We start from the raw sequence: 16,956 nt of genomic DNA, 5'->3' as shown, positions 1-16,956 counted from the left end.
AGATATAGAACAGAGAGATATAGAACAGAGAGAGATATAGAACAGATAGAGATATAGAACAGATAGATATAGAACAGATATAAAACAGATAGAGATATAGAACAGATAGAGATATAGGACAGATAGAGATATAGAACAGATAGAGATATAGAACAGATAGAGATATAGAACAGATAGAGATATAGGACAGATAGAGATATAGAACAGATAGATATATAGAACAGATAGAGATATAGAACAGATAGAGATATAGAACAGATAGAGATATAGGACAGATAGAGATATAGAACAGAGAGATATAGAACAGAACAGATAGAGATATAGAACAGAGAGAGATATAGAACAGAACAGATAGAGATATAGAACAGATAGAGATATAGAACAGATAGAGATATAGAACAGATAGAGATATATAACAGATAGAGATATAGAACAGATAGAGATATAGGACAGATAGAGATATAGAACAGAGAGATATAGAACAGAACAGATAGAGATATAGAACAGATAGAGATATAGAACAGAACAGATAGAGATATAGAACAGATAGAGATATAGGACAGATAGAGATATAGAACAGATAGAGATATAGAACAGATAGAGATATAGAACAGATAGAGATATAGAACAGATATAAAACAGATAGAGATATAGAACAGATAGAGATATAGAACAGATAGAGATATAGAACAGATAGAGATATAGAACAGATAGAGATATAGAACAGATATAAAACAGATAGAGATATAGGACAGATATAGATATTTTCTTATTTTTTTATATTTAGTAAATACTTCAAACTTATTTTTCTTCAAACTGCATTGTTGGTTACGGGCTTGTACTTACGCATTTCACTGTAAGGTCTACCTACACCAGTTGTATTCAGCGACTGTGACAAATACAATTTGATTTGACTTGGTGGTGCACATGTAGCCTATTGCTTGTTTTAGAGAAATGTAATCTTCGAATATTGCAAGGGCTTTCATTGTCTGCTATATGCGTTGACCACCTCCCCTGTGACACTGGTTCGTCTCTGAGTTTCAATGTACTAACTGAATTGTTCCTGGCTACTGTGCTTCTGCTTGCTATTTGGAGTACTGGGATTAGGCTACTGTAAAAGTCATTCCTGCTGATGTAAAAAGGCCTTTGTTGCTTGAATAATGATCAACACTATACGCTGTACTCCACGCAATGTTGACGCCTGTTGCGTGGGCCATTGTAAACACGAGGCATGTGACACCAACGTCTCTTGCCCGAGTAGCCACAAAAATAACAATGAGACAGATATTTCGCCAGATGTGTAAATGTGAAGCATCCGCTTGGCATTTCCAATCACTACCAACTATGGTGGAGAAAGGAAGCCAAGTGGCCGGCAGTGGAGAAGATAGATTTTGACGGATATTCTAGAAATGTTCTCTTCGATTAAACATTTAAATAAATGTTTCTGTTCTCAAAACTAGAATGTGTAAACTTTACCCTCTGTCAAAGTTTTTTTTTAATCGTGTTGTTTAGAAGGAGTGCTCGGGCGAATTTAGTTTTTGTACACGCGCACTTCACAAAGTAGGCGTTCCCCAACGGAAATATGTAAATACGTGCAGGAACGAGCAAATGGGATCTTCCTAGCTCGTTCTTGGTTCTGCCCTCCTCCTTGCCTGTTCTGTTCACTTTGACTCATGAGTTCCCATTGGAAACGAAACGCGGTGGTCTATCTTGGGTTAGTTATTAAAATCTTTGGAGTAGCTTGCAGGAGGCAGGGGCGAATGGCGGCGGTGCGCAGCGAGGAAGTGGCGGGGATTTAGCTAAAACACTGTGTAAAGCTACTAGAATCGCTCCGGAATGCAGTGGCGTTGACACAGTAGAGGAATGTAAGTGCCATTATACACGAATGTCGCTGTGAATATTGAAACGTCCTCAGTGGAGGCGTCCAATGAGACGAATTAGGGGGCGTGATCAGTGGTGCTAGGTAGCTGCAGGCTACAAACAAACTCGCGGCCTATCATGTTCCTCGCTGCTGGATAACTAACTAATATGTACAATTGCTAGCTTCCCTATTTTGTTTTTAAACGAGACTATTTGTATAAGCTATGATTAGTTGTGCATGCTTAACTAACTACGTGCATTCTGTGGTTGTACGACCAAGTAGTTAAATATTTTGTTATGGGAATGGTGCTTTTAAGGAAAGCTTATCATGTCGCTGTCAGGCCTGCACTAGTTTGTTTGCCAGCTAGCTAAATTAGCTACAGTAACTGGTTAGCTGCAGTTACAGGACTAGCCTAGCTAACTTTACAACGAAGGCTGCCATTCATATGGCACACATGCATCCATTGGTAGCATCAATTAGCTAATCATAAAGATGAAGTAGTTTTGGCGCAATTGCATACATGTATATCCTCGCCCTCAGTAAATTACGTTAAGGTACGCTAGCTAGCTGGATTGTTATGCTAACTGAAAGTAGCTAGCTGCCAACGACCCCGAGCTAGTGCACCAGTCTGCATCTGATTCCTGCCACTCTGATGAAAGTTTTTGGTTTTAGACTCTTTCTAGATATCATAAACGGAGCTAAACAGATTGTGTTTGCAGTCCTGTAATGAAGTTATCTGGAGCTGTCAGTCCTGACAGTAAGTATTAATTTATCATTAATTTGCTAGCTAACGTTACCTAGCTAGCAACGTCATATAATATAGCAAGGTAGCCTTGCTAGTTAACTGATGTTCTTCTGCAATATTTTTCGTTTATTAGGATCCTCATTAGCTATTGCTCATTCAGCAGCTATCTACTATTTCAGCCATTCTTGTCTGCCCCAAATGTCCAACACATGTCCAGTGTCATCCACCATTGATTGTTATTGAATCATGGTAGTTAATAACTTTAGCTTGTCAATGTTGCATTTGCTGCACGGGAACTATTTTTCGAAATGTCATGACAGTTAATGTACTAGCTATCTTGTCTACATGGCTGTTGACTCCTTCTGTATAGGGGACCTATTTGATATGGAGTGTCTGAAGATTGAAATAGATTGTTCTGAATCTGAGCCATCTCTGTTGTCTGTACTGTAGCCTATGTTATTAATACCCGATCCTCTTATCCCTGCAGAGCTGACAGGAAGGGAACAGCATTCATGGATGTAGTGGACACTTTCAACCATTTGATTCCCAGTGACCAGTTGGATGACTCCATGCTGATAGGGCAGAACTTGGAATGTGAAGCGAGTAATGACTTCGGAACAGGTGTCGACCAGCTGGGAGACTCACTGAGGAACATGCTTAGTGATAAAGATCCCATGTTTGGATCTGCAAGTTCACACTTCAATATCTTAGATAATGAAGACGCCAACTTCCAGATCGCCGAAGCAACAGGTATTTGTAGTGAGAATTACTTTTGTACGACTTCAATTGACAGTACAAGCTATGTCGACGGGTGTTTATAGAAACCACTGTTTGTAACTACTGATGTTTGTTAATGCTTCTAAAATAATTCTAAATGATTATTTAATCTCTAATCTTCTCTCCCCCAGTAGTTGCAGATGTTGATGTTGGTGCAACAGAGGGCATCCTCAGTACCGCTGGTGGTGGGTTGGCTGGTACAGAGACTCCGCCAGTCAAACGGTCTGTTGGCAGACCCAGGAAATACGCATTAGGAGTTACCCCAGGTTAGCAACAATTCCGTTTTACAATGGAGTGTATTTTATGTATATATTATTTTTGTGCTGTTATGTAGTGACAGGCAAGTGGTTGAAACAGTTTGAAGGGTTGGAGCGGGGAGACAGGCAGGTGGGAGAAACCATTTGAAGGGTTGGAGCAGGGAGACAGGCAGGTGGGAGAAGCAGTTTGAAGGGTTGGAGCGGGGAGACGGGCAGGTGGGAGAAACAGTTTGAAGGGTTGGAGCGGGGAGACGGGCAGGTGGGAGAAGCAGTTTGAAGGGTTGGAGCGGGGAGACGGGCAGGTGGGAGAAGCAGTTTGAAGGGTTGGAGCGGGGATTGAACCTTGGCCTCCGGTGGGGAGAGGACTTTATGTCAATAGGACTACACCGGTAGCATTACTGTGATTAACACTAAATACAGCTATTATCATTGACAAGATAGGACACTAAATACAAAGCCATGCAAATTCAAGGTCCCCCCCCCCCCCCCCACGCTTTCATTTTCCGAGTATGAAAAGTTGATGTTGTGCCTAGTTTAGAATTGACTTTGGTTGCCTTATTGCTTCGTTTTATTTTGTCAAATGAGAAATGTCAGAGTGTGACTTTAAATTCCAGAGCGAAGTGCAGGCAGAGGGTCTTCAAACAACAAAAAGCCCCCGGGAAAACCTGGGAGACCTAGAAAGAAGTCCACTCTGAGTGAGAAGATCACTACTGCTGATGAATTAAGGAGAGAGCTTCACCTGGGTGGCGGCAGGGTGAATATCAACGACCTTGACTTGGGCTCGTCGATGAACCCCGTCGTTGTGTTACAGAGGTTGACCGTCACTTTCGGGGGTTTCAAAATCGAGCTTCTCCCGGGACCCTCCTTTACCGCTTTCACATCAGCTGAAAACACTGAGGAATGTTATGAGGATGGCTCGCTGTACGGTGAAGGGATGGAATACACTATGGTACAAGAGGAACCGTTACACATACAGAATCCCACTGCAGGGAGTGGAGGTGGCGTGGGTGCTGCTCAGCTCTTCGTGAAGTACTGTGCTGACGACTTGCCCCTAGGGCTCGGACCTTACGTCAACCCCAATGACGTTCAGGCCTCCAACGGGGCGCTTCCAGGTAGTCCTTGCTTGGTCGAGACCAAACTCGACGACCAAAGTGATTCTCAGAAGCATGATCCAGCGGAGGTGAGGAAAGATACCGGCATCAAGAAAGCAGCGCAGCAGCACCTGCCAAACAGCAAAGTTCCTACCACTAATAATCCAGCCAAAAAGCAGCAGTCTAAGCTGAAGCTGTCAGCACTGTCCTCCGATAAGAACAAGCACCTGTTAGCTGGTAAGGGGCCCACAGGAACCCAACAACACGCCCTGGGGAAGAAGCTCCACCAGAGAGGCAACATGCACAAGATGGACGAAATGAAAGCCAAACAAGTCATCGTGTCCTTGAAAAGGCGAGGTGAATTCAACCCAGCTCAACCCGGCCCTAAGATTCAGAGGACGCAAGACGGACGTCCTGTGAAACTAAAGCAGAGATTACCTGACGTGGGCCGTGGTGGTCCGGTCAAAAAAACACTGCCGTCTGGAAAGCGTCCTCCTGGTATGTCGCCCGGGACGACGATTACAACCAAACCGTCTAACTCTCACGTGGCCGACACCCAACCACAACCCCAGTTTGGCTGGACACCATGTAAACGTGCCAATCCTCAGAAGGAGACATCGGAGGAGGAGAAGGAGGAGGAGCAAGACGAGCCTAAAGTGAAGAAGCCAGACAAGTGTCTTCAGAAACAGAGAAGCAGGAACGTCAGCAGAAGCATCTCCGTGGAGGAACCACAGCTCTTCATCCCCGACAACGCTCCTGCCGTCGTGAAGAAGGAACCCAGTGAAGAAGAACAGGCTAAAGAATCTGGGAAGGGACCAGAAAAGGAACCTGCAAATAGTGAGACCGTTGTGTGGGATCCAAACAAGAACTGTGGATTGTGCAATAAGCCACATAGTAACAAGTAAGAATTGTGTTCTTTGCACCAAAGTGATTAGAGTTGAATATACAATGTAGTACTTAAGCAAAATTGTAAACCTGTTATTACTAAGTTGTTACATCTTAGGCTAAATTACCACAATGAACAAGTAGAATATTCCCTGGGAAGTGAGCTTGTGTTCTTCTAAACAGGTTTGTTTTGTGCATCCGTGTCTGTTTGTCCGTCTGTGTTTTTGTTCTGTTCAGGTTCATGGTGGGCTGTGGGCACTGTGATGACTGGTTCCATGGGGACTGTGTTGGTCTGGACCTGGCCAAGGTGAAGCAGATGGGAGGGGGGGACCAGGAGTATGTCTGTCTGCAGTGCTGTACCAAGGACCAGTACACCACCACCAAGGTCTGTTCATCGATTTCTACTGCACTAGGAATAGGTTTAGATCTTAATGGAGAAGGGAGTGTGTTTCTCTGAAGTGCTGCAAGGTCAATGGATTGATTTTTAAGTTGCACTATCTCAAAGTTTATTTTAACTTGTGGTTAAATATAATAATATTTCATGTTATTTATCTTCTTCTCCTCATTAGGAGCCAGGCGGTGCTGTGCAGGGGGAGGCCAGGGCAGAGGGACAGCAGAAGCCCTCTGAGAACCAGGACAACAAGATGGCCGCCAAGCAGAAACAGCCGTCCCCACATCCTGTCACCTCCGGGGGAGTCAGGCCCTTCAGAAAGGTAAGGTTCACTCTGCTAGTAGCCTGCAATGCATGCTTTAATTGTCATTCATTTTTTTGTAAATTTAATGTAGGCCTGAATACCGGATAAGAATATTATAATAATCTTAAATGGAGCTGTAACATCGGATTACCGTCGGGTCAGTGCATATTTATGATATTAAAGCCTATGAGAAGAGTTTGGATGATAAACCTTTTATATGCATATTATCTGTTGTCAAAATCTTAAATTCAACAGCCAAATGTTTTAGGCGCATAATCTTCAACAAGCCCTACCATTGACTAAATGTAGTGGTGCAGATTTTGTCCTCCTCCGTTTATTCAGCTGATATGTATGAAAGCCAGTGTTGGTACTACTCAAGAGTTGGTTGACCTCTTTTCACTTCCTCTTTATTCTCTGCATGTGTGCACATGGATGGAAGGGTGTTAGGTTACCATGGTGATTCTATTCAACGTCTGACTTAAGGACATTTTAAAATGGTGGTTATGTTTTCAGCACCACGATGGATGGAGGTTTATGGCCAGGCCCAACGAGAAAAACAAACATTTTGTATACAATTGAATTTGTAAGATCATTTAGAATCTCACAGAGGCGATATGTTGTGTCTCACTCTGTAACAGGACTCTGTGGAAAGAAGACAGTCGACTGAAGTAAAAGATTCTACGCAGAAATCAGGTGTGTTGTGTGCTTCTACATTCTGCTGTCCATGTCCCTCACAGGAGTCGTGCTCAGTAGGCATGAAACTGTAAAAGGGGAGGGAATATATGAATTTGTCCAATAAGAAACGCTTGTTTTCAATTGGGGGAGGGAAAAAAACATTTTAAAATGTTGTACTACACGGTGCCCTAATGAACATGCCCTACTCTGCGACGTCTCCTACTCTCTGTGGCTGTGTCCTGTTAGGAGTGTCAGTCAAACAGGAGACCAAGAGGCCCAAGGTGTCGTCTCCCTCCTCTAAGAAACCGGTGTCTGTTGACCAGATCAGACGGAGTGTCCGTGACGCCCTGAAGGACATCCTCCTGAAGAGGTCATTAAACATGTTATAACAGTAACTTAACAACAATCTGTTTAGTATAATAACCATTATAACAGTCTGATGATGCACTGCATGGCCAAATGTATGTGGACACCTGCTTGTCGAACATCTCATGGTCATTAATATGGAGTTGGGGCCCCCCCTTTGCTGCTGTAACAGCCTCCACTCTTCTGGGAAGGCTTTCCACTAGATGTTGTAACATTGCTGTGGGGACTGATGTTGGCCGATTAGGCCTGGCTCGCTGTCGGCGTTCCAATTCATCCCAAAGGTGTTCGATGGATTTGAGGTCAGGGCTCTGTGCAGGCTAGTCATTTTCTACCACACTGATCTCGACAGACCATTTGTGTATGGACCTCACTTTGTGCATGGGGGGCATTGTCATGCTGAAACAGGAAAGGGCCTTCCCCAAACTGTTGCCACAAATTTGGTAGCACAGAATCGTCTAGAATGTCATTGTATGCTGTAGTGCTCGGCCATGGAAACTCATTTCATGAAGCTCCCGACGAACAGTTCTTGTGCTGACGTTGCTTCCAGAGGCAGTTTGTAACTTGGTAGTGATTGTTGCAACCGAGGACACGATTTTTACACGCTACGTGCTTCAGCCCTCGGCGGTCCAATTCTGTGAGCTTGTGTGGTCTATGACTTTGCAGCTGAGCCGTTGTCGCTCCTAGACGTTTCCACTTCACAATAACCGCACATACAGTTGACCGGGGCAGCTCTAGCTGGGCAGAACTTTGACTGACTTGTTGAAAAGGTGGCATCCTATGACGGTCCCATGTTGAAGGTCACTGAGCTCTTCAGTAAGGCCATTCTGCTGCCAGTATTTTCCTGTGGAGATTGCATGGCTGTCAGCAACAGGTTTGGTTGAAATGGCAGAATCCGTACATACTTTTAGCCATGTAGTGCATCTGCCTGTAGAGAAGGGTGGTGACCCTCTATTTTCCTCCTGTGTAATCCTCTATTGTGCCCTACATTGTCTCAGGCTGAAGGAGTCTGATTTCCAGGTGTCACCAGAGAAGGCTGCTGAGGTGGCCAAGAAGACTGAGAGAGAGCTGTTTGCCTTCTACAGAGACACCGACTGCAAATACAAGAGCAAGTACCGGAGCTTGATGTTCAACCTCAAAGACACCAAAAACAATGTAAGTCGTTATGTTAACAAATTTGAGGCAATGAATTCTCTTTTAGACAATACTGACTCTTTGATGCTGACATTTTACGGACATTATATTGGATTTTGTCCCAGCTTGTAGTAGGTACTTGGTCTCGAAGTGATATGCGTTTAGAACGTTAACTACATGAAATGGATATACAAACGCAAACATGATCTAAAATACATTTTGATATCAGTTCATCTCGCTATGTGACTTTATAACTTGTGTATTTCAGGTGTTATTCAAGAGGGTTCTGAAAGGGGAGATTTCTCCTGGCACTTTGATAAGGATGAGTCCTGAGGAACTGGCCTCAAAAGAACTGGCTGCATGGAGACAGAGAGAGAATAGACACGTAAGCAACACTAAAACACACCGCCTGTCCTCCTCCAACACTAAAACACACCGCCTGCCTGTCCTCCTCCAACACTAAAACACACCGCCTGTCCTCCTCCAACACTAAAACACACCGCCTGCCTGTCCTCCTCCAACACTAAAACACACCGCCTGCCTGTCCTCCTCCGACACTAAAACACACCGCCTGCCTGTCCTCCTCCAACACTAAAACACACCGCCTGCCTGTCCTCCTCCAACACTAAAACACACCGCCTGCCTGTCCTCCTCCAACACTAAAACACACCGCCTGCCTGTCCTCCTCCGACACTAAAACACACCGCCTGTCCTCCTCCAACACTGAAACGCACCGCCTGTCCTCCTCCAACACTGAAACGCACCGCCTGCCCGTCTTCCTCCGACACTGAAACGCACCGCCTGTCCTCCTCCAACACTGAAACGCACCGCCTGCCCGTCTTCCTCCGACACTAAAACGCACCGCCTGCCCTCCAACACTGAAACGCACTGCCTGCCCGTCCTCCTCCGACACTAAAACACACCGCCTGTCCTCCTCCAACACTGAAACGCACTGCCTGCCCTCCTCCAACACTGAAACACACCGCCTGCCCTACTCCAACACTGAAACGCACCGCCTGCCCTCCTCCAACACTGAAACGCACTGCCTGCCCGTCCTCCTCCGACACTAAAACACACCGCCTGTCCTCCTCCAACACTGAAACGCACCGCCTGCCCGTCCTCCTCCGACACTAAAACACACCGCCTGTCCTCCTCCAACACTGAAACGCACTGCCTGCCCTCCTCCAACACTGAAACACACCGCCTGCCCTCCTCCAACACTGAAACGCACTGCCTGCCCGTCCTCCTCCGACACTAAAACACACCGCCTGTCCTCCTCCAACACTGAAACGCACCGCCTGCCCGTCCTCCTCCGACACTAAAACGCACCGCCTGCCGTCCTCCTCCGACACTAAAACGCACCGCCTGCCGTCCTCCTCCGAAGTATTTGACTAGTTCTCTAAGGACCGGTTTCCCAGACAGATTCATCTTAATTCTGGACTAAATAGGACTTTCAGTGGAGAGCCCCTATTGAGTATGTTTTTATTCCATGACAAGGCTTCATCTATGTCAGGTAAAGCTGCCCTAAAAACACTGTATAGAAAAGGCATTGTAGAATGAAAGTAGCTTACCTCATTGGTTCATCACACCTCCCTGTAAGTTAAACTTAGTCATCATACCAAATCATATTGATTTAATGTTGACAAGTTAAAACGGGTTGTGTGACCTGAACTATCAATGACCTTTTACCAAAATGGACTGTGATCATTGCTCTTTCTGTGTGGGATTCATTCACCAATATGTTCTTGTCCCCCCCCCCCCCCCCCCCCCCCCAGGCGATAGAGATGATTGAGAAGGAGCAGAGAGAGGCGGAGAGGCGACCCATCACCAAGATCACACACAAAGGAGAGATAGAGATTGAGAGCCAGGAGTCTGGGAAGGCACCAGAAGCCATAGAGCCCGAGGTAAGACACAGCTCATGTAAAGAAACACCACGCTTCTTGTTCAAGTGAGTTCTGGTCCTTTTTAAAAAAGAATTCTGTGATTTATTTTGGGTTCTGGAATAGTTGGTGGTCATAGGTAATGCTGTTACTCTAACCGTGTTACCGCCACAGCTCTAGTCATAGTCCTTATAAACGTAGAAGCTGGGTTAATAAGGGACATGACCAGACAGGCCCACACACTGCAGATGTTCTGTTAACACCTTTATGGACCTCCTGGATTATTGGTTCTACATGATATAGAGTTGAGCATGTCCTCTTCCTAAGAAATAGTTCATACCTTTTGTTTAATCATTTCTGGGTGAATCTCAATTGTATTTACTCAAATTAACACACCCTGGTCTATCCTTGCCTCCTCAACATACCGACCATTTCGAATCTCACCATATCCTCTCTGCTATGCAATCTGGTTTCAGAGCTGGTCATGGGTGCACCTCAGCCATGCTCAAGGTCCTAAACGATATCTTAACCGCCATCGATAAGAAACATTACTGTGCAGCCGTATTCATTGATCTGGCCAAGGCTTTCGACTCTGTCAATCACCACATCCTCATCGGCAGACTCGATAGCCTTGGTTTCTCAAATGATTGCCTCGCCTGGTTCACCAACTACTTCTCTGATAGTTCAGTGTGTCAAATCGGAGGGTCTGCTGTCCGGACCTCAGGCAGTCTCTATTGGGGTGCCACAGGGTTCAATTCTTGGACCGACTCTCTTCTCTGTATACATCAATGATGTCGCTTTTGCCGCTGGTGAGTCTCTGATCCACCCTCTACGCAGATGACACCATTCTGTATACTTCTGGCCCTTCTTTGGACACTGTTAACAACCCTCCAGGCAAGCCTCAATGCCATACAACTAAACTCTCCTTCCATGGCCTCCAATTGCTCTTAAATACAAGTAAAACTAAATGCATGCTCTTCAACCGATCGCTGCCTGCACCTACCCGCCTGTCCAACATCACTACTCTGGACGGCTCTGACTTAGAATACGTGGACAACTACAAATACTTAGGTGTCTGGTTAGACTGTAAACTCTCCTTCCAGACCCATATCAAACATCTCCAATCCAAAGTTAAATCTAGCATTTGCTTCCTATTTCGCAACATAGCATCCTTCACTCATGCTGCCAAACATACCCTTGTAAAACTGACCCTCCTACCAATCCTCGACTTTGGCGATGTCATTTACAAAATAGCCTCCAATACCCTACTCAACAAATTGGATGCAGTCTATCACAGTGCAATCCGTTTTGTCACCAAAGCCCCATATACTACCCACCATTGCGACCTGTACGCTCTCGTTGGCTGGCCCTCGCTTCATACTCGTCGCCAAACCCACTGGCTCCATGTCATCTACAAGACCCTGCTAGGTGAAGTCCCCCCTTATCTCAGCTCGCTGGTCACCATAGCATCACCCACCTGTAGCACGCGCTCCAGCAGGTATATCTCTCTAGTCACCCCCAAAACCAATTCTTTCTTTGGTCGCCTCTCCTTCCAGTTCTCTACTGCCAATGACTGGAACGAACTACAAAAACCTCTGAAACTGGAAACGCTTATCTCCCTCACTAGCTTTACTACACCTGTACATAGCCCACCTATAATTTAGCCCAAACAACTACCTCTTTCCCTACTGTATTTATTTTGCTCCTTTGCACCCCATTATTTTTATTTCTACTTTGCACATTCTTCCACTGCAAATCTACCATTCCAGTGTTTTACTTGCTATATTGTATTTGCCACCATGGCCTTTTTTTGCCTTTACCTCCCTTATCTCACCTCATTTGCTCACATCGTATATAGACTTGTTTCTACTGTATTATTGACTGTATGTTTGTTTTACTCCATGTGTAACTCTGTGTTGTTATATGTGTCGAACTGTTTTGCTTTATCTTGGCCAGGTCGCAATTGTAAATGAGAACTTGTTCTCAACTAGCCTACCTGGTTAAATAAAGGTGTTCTCAACTAGCCTACCTGGTTAAATAAAGGTGTTCTCAACTAGCCTACCTGGTTAAATAAAGGTGTTCTCAACTAGCCTACCTGGTTAAATAAAGGTGTTCTCAACTAGCCTACCTGGTTAAATAAAGGTGAAATTAAAAGAAAAACATGCATCGGACAATGAGGAATCAAGGAAATACAATTTATCCTGTGTCCATACATTTCTTATGAACTCTCACTGTTGTTGTTTGAACTCTTCCAGCCAGAGCCTGTGGCTGCTTCCAAAGTGACCGAGGAGCCAGTGGAAGTTCCCCAAGAGAAGACGTTGTCGACAACAACCGAGAGCGTCAATATTTTCCAAGATACAACCAGTCTGCATAAGACTCACCTGTTTGACCTCAACTGTAAGATCTGCACAGGTAGGCCCTGATTCTGTTCTTTCAGTTTCTGCTTTGATTTTGAAGGATAGTGGAAGTACTATAGATATGTGTTTATGCTTGATCAGATAGAATGGAAGTAGGGGGGAGATGGATTAGGAGGATAGAAGGTGAACATGCCAAATGAGCCCTACTCAGGATTGTGGCTTTAAGTCAATTCTTACCAGTGGTTTTGTATTGGACTAAATTGAATTGTAATTTGTGAAGGACGTATGGCTCCACCTGTGGAGGAGGCTCCTACCAAAGTGGTGAAAGTGGCCACTAGTGTAGTGAGGAGACGGTCTGCTACCAGCACTACAGAGGCAGTGACCAAGAACACACAGTCTACTACCACTACCTCCAGCACTACAGGGGGACAGACCACGAACACACCGTCTGCCACCACTACCTCTACAGAGGGAGGGACACCCTCCTCATCTGCTAAGGACCACGACCTTCACCTCTTAGTCCTAGAGGAGAGCCTCCTCAGCGCCAAAACCTTCTCCAACTACAAGGGGAGGTATGTGGATCAATCAGTCAATTACCCAGAACAGTCAGTCAGTCACCCCTGTTTACATCCGCAAATGTTAGTCATTTTCCAGGAACACGGCCTACAACCCAAAGAGAAGGCAAAGCACAGTGGCCATATTGTACTTCATCATTCTCGTCCTTGTGATAGAATCACAAAGGCTATCAATGTAATTGTCATACAAAGTAAAGTGGTGTTGAGTTAGTTACACGGCCATTCTAAATGTATTTAGAAAATATACTGTACCAGTCAGGTTTGGACAAACCTCCTTCCAGGATTGCACTTTTATTTTCTACATTGTATAATAATAGTGACGACATCAAACTATGTAATAACCATAAGTGTTTAAGCAAAATAGATTTTAGATTCTTCAAAGTAGCCACCTTTTGCCTTGACGACAGCTCTGCACACTCTTGGCATTCTCTCAACCAGCTTCACCTTTGAATGCTTTTCCAACAGTCTTGAAGGAGTTCCCACATATGCTGAGCACTTGTTGGCTACTTTTCCTTAACTCTGCGGTCCAACTCATCCTGTGGTGCGACAGGTAGAGTTGGCCCAGTAACCAAAAGGTTTTTGGATCGAGTCCCCGAGCTGACAAGGTTAAAAATCTGTCGGCAGTTAACCCACTGTTCCGTCATTGTAAATAAGACTTTGTTCTTAACTGACTTGCCTAGTTAAATAAATAAATCCCAAACCATCTCAATTGGGTTGAGGTCGGGTGATTGTGGAGGCCAGATCATCTGACGCAGCACTCCATCACTCTCCTTCTTGGTCAAATAGCCCTTACACAGCCTGGAGGTGTGTTGGGTCATTGTCCTGTTGAAAAACAAATGATAGTCCCACTAAGCACAAACCAGATGGGATGGCGTGTCGCTGCAGAATGCTGTGGTAGCCATGCTGGTTAAGTGTGCCTTGAATTCTAAATAAGTCACTGACTGTGTCACCAGCAAAGCACCCCACACCATAACACCACCTCCTCCATGCTTCACGGTGGGAACCACACATGCGGAGATAATCCGTTCACCGACTCTGCGTCTCACAAAGACATGGTGGTTGAAACCAAACATCTCAAAATTGGACTCATCAGACCAAAGGGACTAGTGTCCATTTAGTAGTGGTTTCTTTGCAGCAATTCGACCATGAAGGCTTGATTCACACAGTCGATGTGTCTGTTACTTGAACTCTGTGAAGCATTTATTTGGGCTGCAATCTCTAATGAGCATATCCTCTGTAGCAGAGGTAACTCGGGGTCTTCCGTTCCTGTGGCGGTCCTCGTGAGGGCCAGTTTCATCATAGCGCTTGATGTTTTTTGTAACTGCACTTGAAGAAAAGTTCTTGAAATGTTCTGGATGGATTGACCTTCATGTCTTAAAGTCATGATGGACTGTCGTTTCTCTTTGCATATTTGAGCTTTTCTTGCCATAATATGGACTTGGTCTTTTACCAAATAGGGCTATCTTCTGTATATACCCCCCTACCTTGTCACAACACAACTGATTGGCTCAATTGCATTAAGATGGAAAGAAATTAGACCAATTCACTTTTAACAAGGCACCTGTTAATTGAAATGCATTCCAGGTGACTGACTACTTGATGAAGCTGGTTGAGAGAATGCCAAGAGGGTGCAAAGCTGTCGTCAAGGAAGAGGGTGGCTGCTTTGAATATATTTAGACTTGTTTATTTTTTTGGTTACTACATGATTCCATATGTGTTATTTCATAGTTTTGATGTGTTCACTATTATTCTACAATGTAGAAAATGGCACAAATAAAGAAATCCTTGAATGAATAGGTGTGTCCAAACTTTTGACTGGCACTGTTAATTATTATTATTAAATGACCAATAAAGCAGAATTAAGTGCAGGGTTATTCTAAAGTTGTTTGTATTCCTGGCCTCCAGGTCAGTGTCTATGAGTGGCAGAGATGGCGAGGCTTCCTTCCTGTCCAACCTGCAGCCTCTATGGAGAGGGCTTGTCAACATGCCTGCTGTGGCCAAGCTCCTCACTAAAGCCTTCCCTGTATCAGGTGTCCTGGACCACCTGACAGAGGTAAAACTGCACAAAGATATTTATAAGTGCCTATAAATGTTTATTAATTCATATAAATGCATCATATATTTGTTTTTGCTTTAATGAAATGTAATGCTTTAAATAGTGTAAATGTGTTTATAAATCCTCTAATGCTTATTCATGAAAGTGATCGTGTTCCAACACAGCATTTAGATGTTCTAGTTATGGAATGCCGTTATCTAAATGCCATTTATATTAACAACTCAACAAACTATCACGTTGAAGGGTAGATGGCATAAACGTAACCACGAGCAAATACTTGATGAATTTATTGTTACAAATCCATTTCCAAGGTTGCTAGCCAAGTAGGCTGCTAACGTTAGCCCTACTCTCCTGCTAACATTAGCCCTACCAGCCTGCTAACATTAGCCCTACTCTCCTGCTAACATTAGCCCTACTCTCCTGCTAACATTAGCCCTACTCTCCTGCTAACATTAGCCCTACCAGCCTGCTAACATTAGCCCTACCAGCCTGCTAACATTAGCCCTACCAGCCTGCTAACATTAGCCCTACCAGCCTGCTAACATTAGCCCTACCAGCCTGCTAACATTAGCCCTACCAGCCTGCTAACATTAGCCCTACCAGCCTGCTAACATTAGCCCTACCAGCCTGCTAACATTAGCCCTACAGCCTGCTGATGATACATTAGCACTAAATGAGTCAGCCAGTTGCTATCAACACCTAGCTCACAGCTACATTAAAGTAAACCAACGTTTTGGAAATACAGGGCCTTCAAAGTTTTCCAAATTTTGCTGCAACAAGGTGCGATTAAAATTGATTTCATTAGATTTTTTTGGTCAACGATCAACACAATACTCTGCCAAAGTTGAAGAAAAATTCTAACAAACTGGGGTACTATAAGAGCTTTTCACACCTGGATTGTACAAGTTTTTTTCCCCACATTTATTATTTTTAAAATCCTTCAAGCTAGTTGTTGATCATTGCTAGACAGCCATTTTCAAATAAATATATGCACGATGGCGCACGCGCGCAGCCGGTTTGGGTTCCGTGTAACTGTTTAAGTCACCATTGGCCTCGTGAAATCCCTGAGAGGTTTCCTTCCTCTCCAGCAACGGAGTTAGGAAGGATGTCCCTATCTTTGTATTGATACACCAACTAAAGTGTCATTAATAACTTCACCCTGCTCAAAGGGATATGACATGCTGATGGTGATAATCCCTGTTATCAGGATCTGCCGGAGAGTTTCCAGATGGGTGGGAGGATCTCCCCACAGATCGTATGGGACTACCTGGACAAAATCAGAGCCACTGGAACAAAGGTACCTTCAAAGTGTAGGCCGACCTGCTTGAAATATGATAAATGGATTTAAACATCAGAAGTTGTCACAAAGAGCTTTTACAGTAACCTGGCCAAGACTCAAGATGTGCCAGTAGGATATACCAATATTATGCCATTTAGCAGACACGTTTATCCAAAGCGTAGTCATGTGTATATATCATATTTTACATATGGGTGGCCTGGGCAGTAAAAGTGTATTCACTTTCCAAGACAATCTGTGCCTGAACTGGAGCTGAATAGTAGCTATGTTTTGGGGTACAATGCAGAAAATGTTTGTGTTTCTTGACA

The 16,956-nt window shown here is 44.4% G+C and overlaps 1 protein-coding gene across 3 annotated transcripts; it reads left to right on the top strand.

The window, feature by feature from the left end:
* Positions 1-1,654: 1,654 nt before the first annotated feature.
* LOC116364355 (PHD finger protein 3-like) lies at positions 1,655-16,714 on the top strand. Of its 3 annotated transcripts, none has more exons than XM_031817531.1 (16): positions 1,655-1,865; positions 2,534-2,618; positions 3,094-3,356; positions 3,518-3,649; positions 4,255-5,632; positions 5,854-6,001; positions 6,186-6,329; positions 6,950-7,004; positions 7,233-7,356; positions 8,348-8,504; positions 8,752-8,868; positions 10,259-10,387; positions 12,619-12,775; positions 13,001-13,292; positions 15,201-15,348; positions 16,559-16,714. In XM_031817531.1, the coding sequence occupies exons 3-16, from the start codon at positions 3,119-3,121 to the stop codon at positions 16,697-16,699; spliced, it is 3,360 nt and encodes a 1,119-aa protein (XP_031673391.1). In that variant the 5' UTR covers positions 1,655-1,865; positions 2,534-2,618; positions 3,094-3,118; the 3' UTR covers positions 16,700-16,714. The 3 variants fall into 3 exon arrangements, with proteins under 3 accessions (XP_031673391.1, XP_031673389.1, XP_031673390.1); XM_031817529.1 differs by having other exon boundaries at positions 1,656-1,865; positions 3,515-3,649; XM_031817530.1 differs by lacking the exon at positions 1,655-1,865 and having other exon boundaries at positions 1,987-2,618; positions 3,515-3,649.
* Positions 16,715-16,956: the final 242 nt, after the last annotated feature.

The sequence above is a fragment of the Oncorhynchus kisutch genome, unplaced genomic scaffold (assembly GCF_002021735.2).
Source record: "Oncorhynchus kisutch isolate 150728-3 unplaced genomic scaffold, Okis_V2 scaffold1054, whole genome shotgun sequence".
Lineage (NCBI taxonomy): Eukaryota > Metazoa > Chordata > Actinopteri > Salmoniformes > Salmonidae > Oncorhynchus > Oncorhynchus kisutch.
The sequence above is the reverse complement of the archived record's forward strand: the minus strand, read 5'-3'. Positions and strand labels throughout refer to the sequence as shown.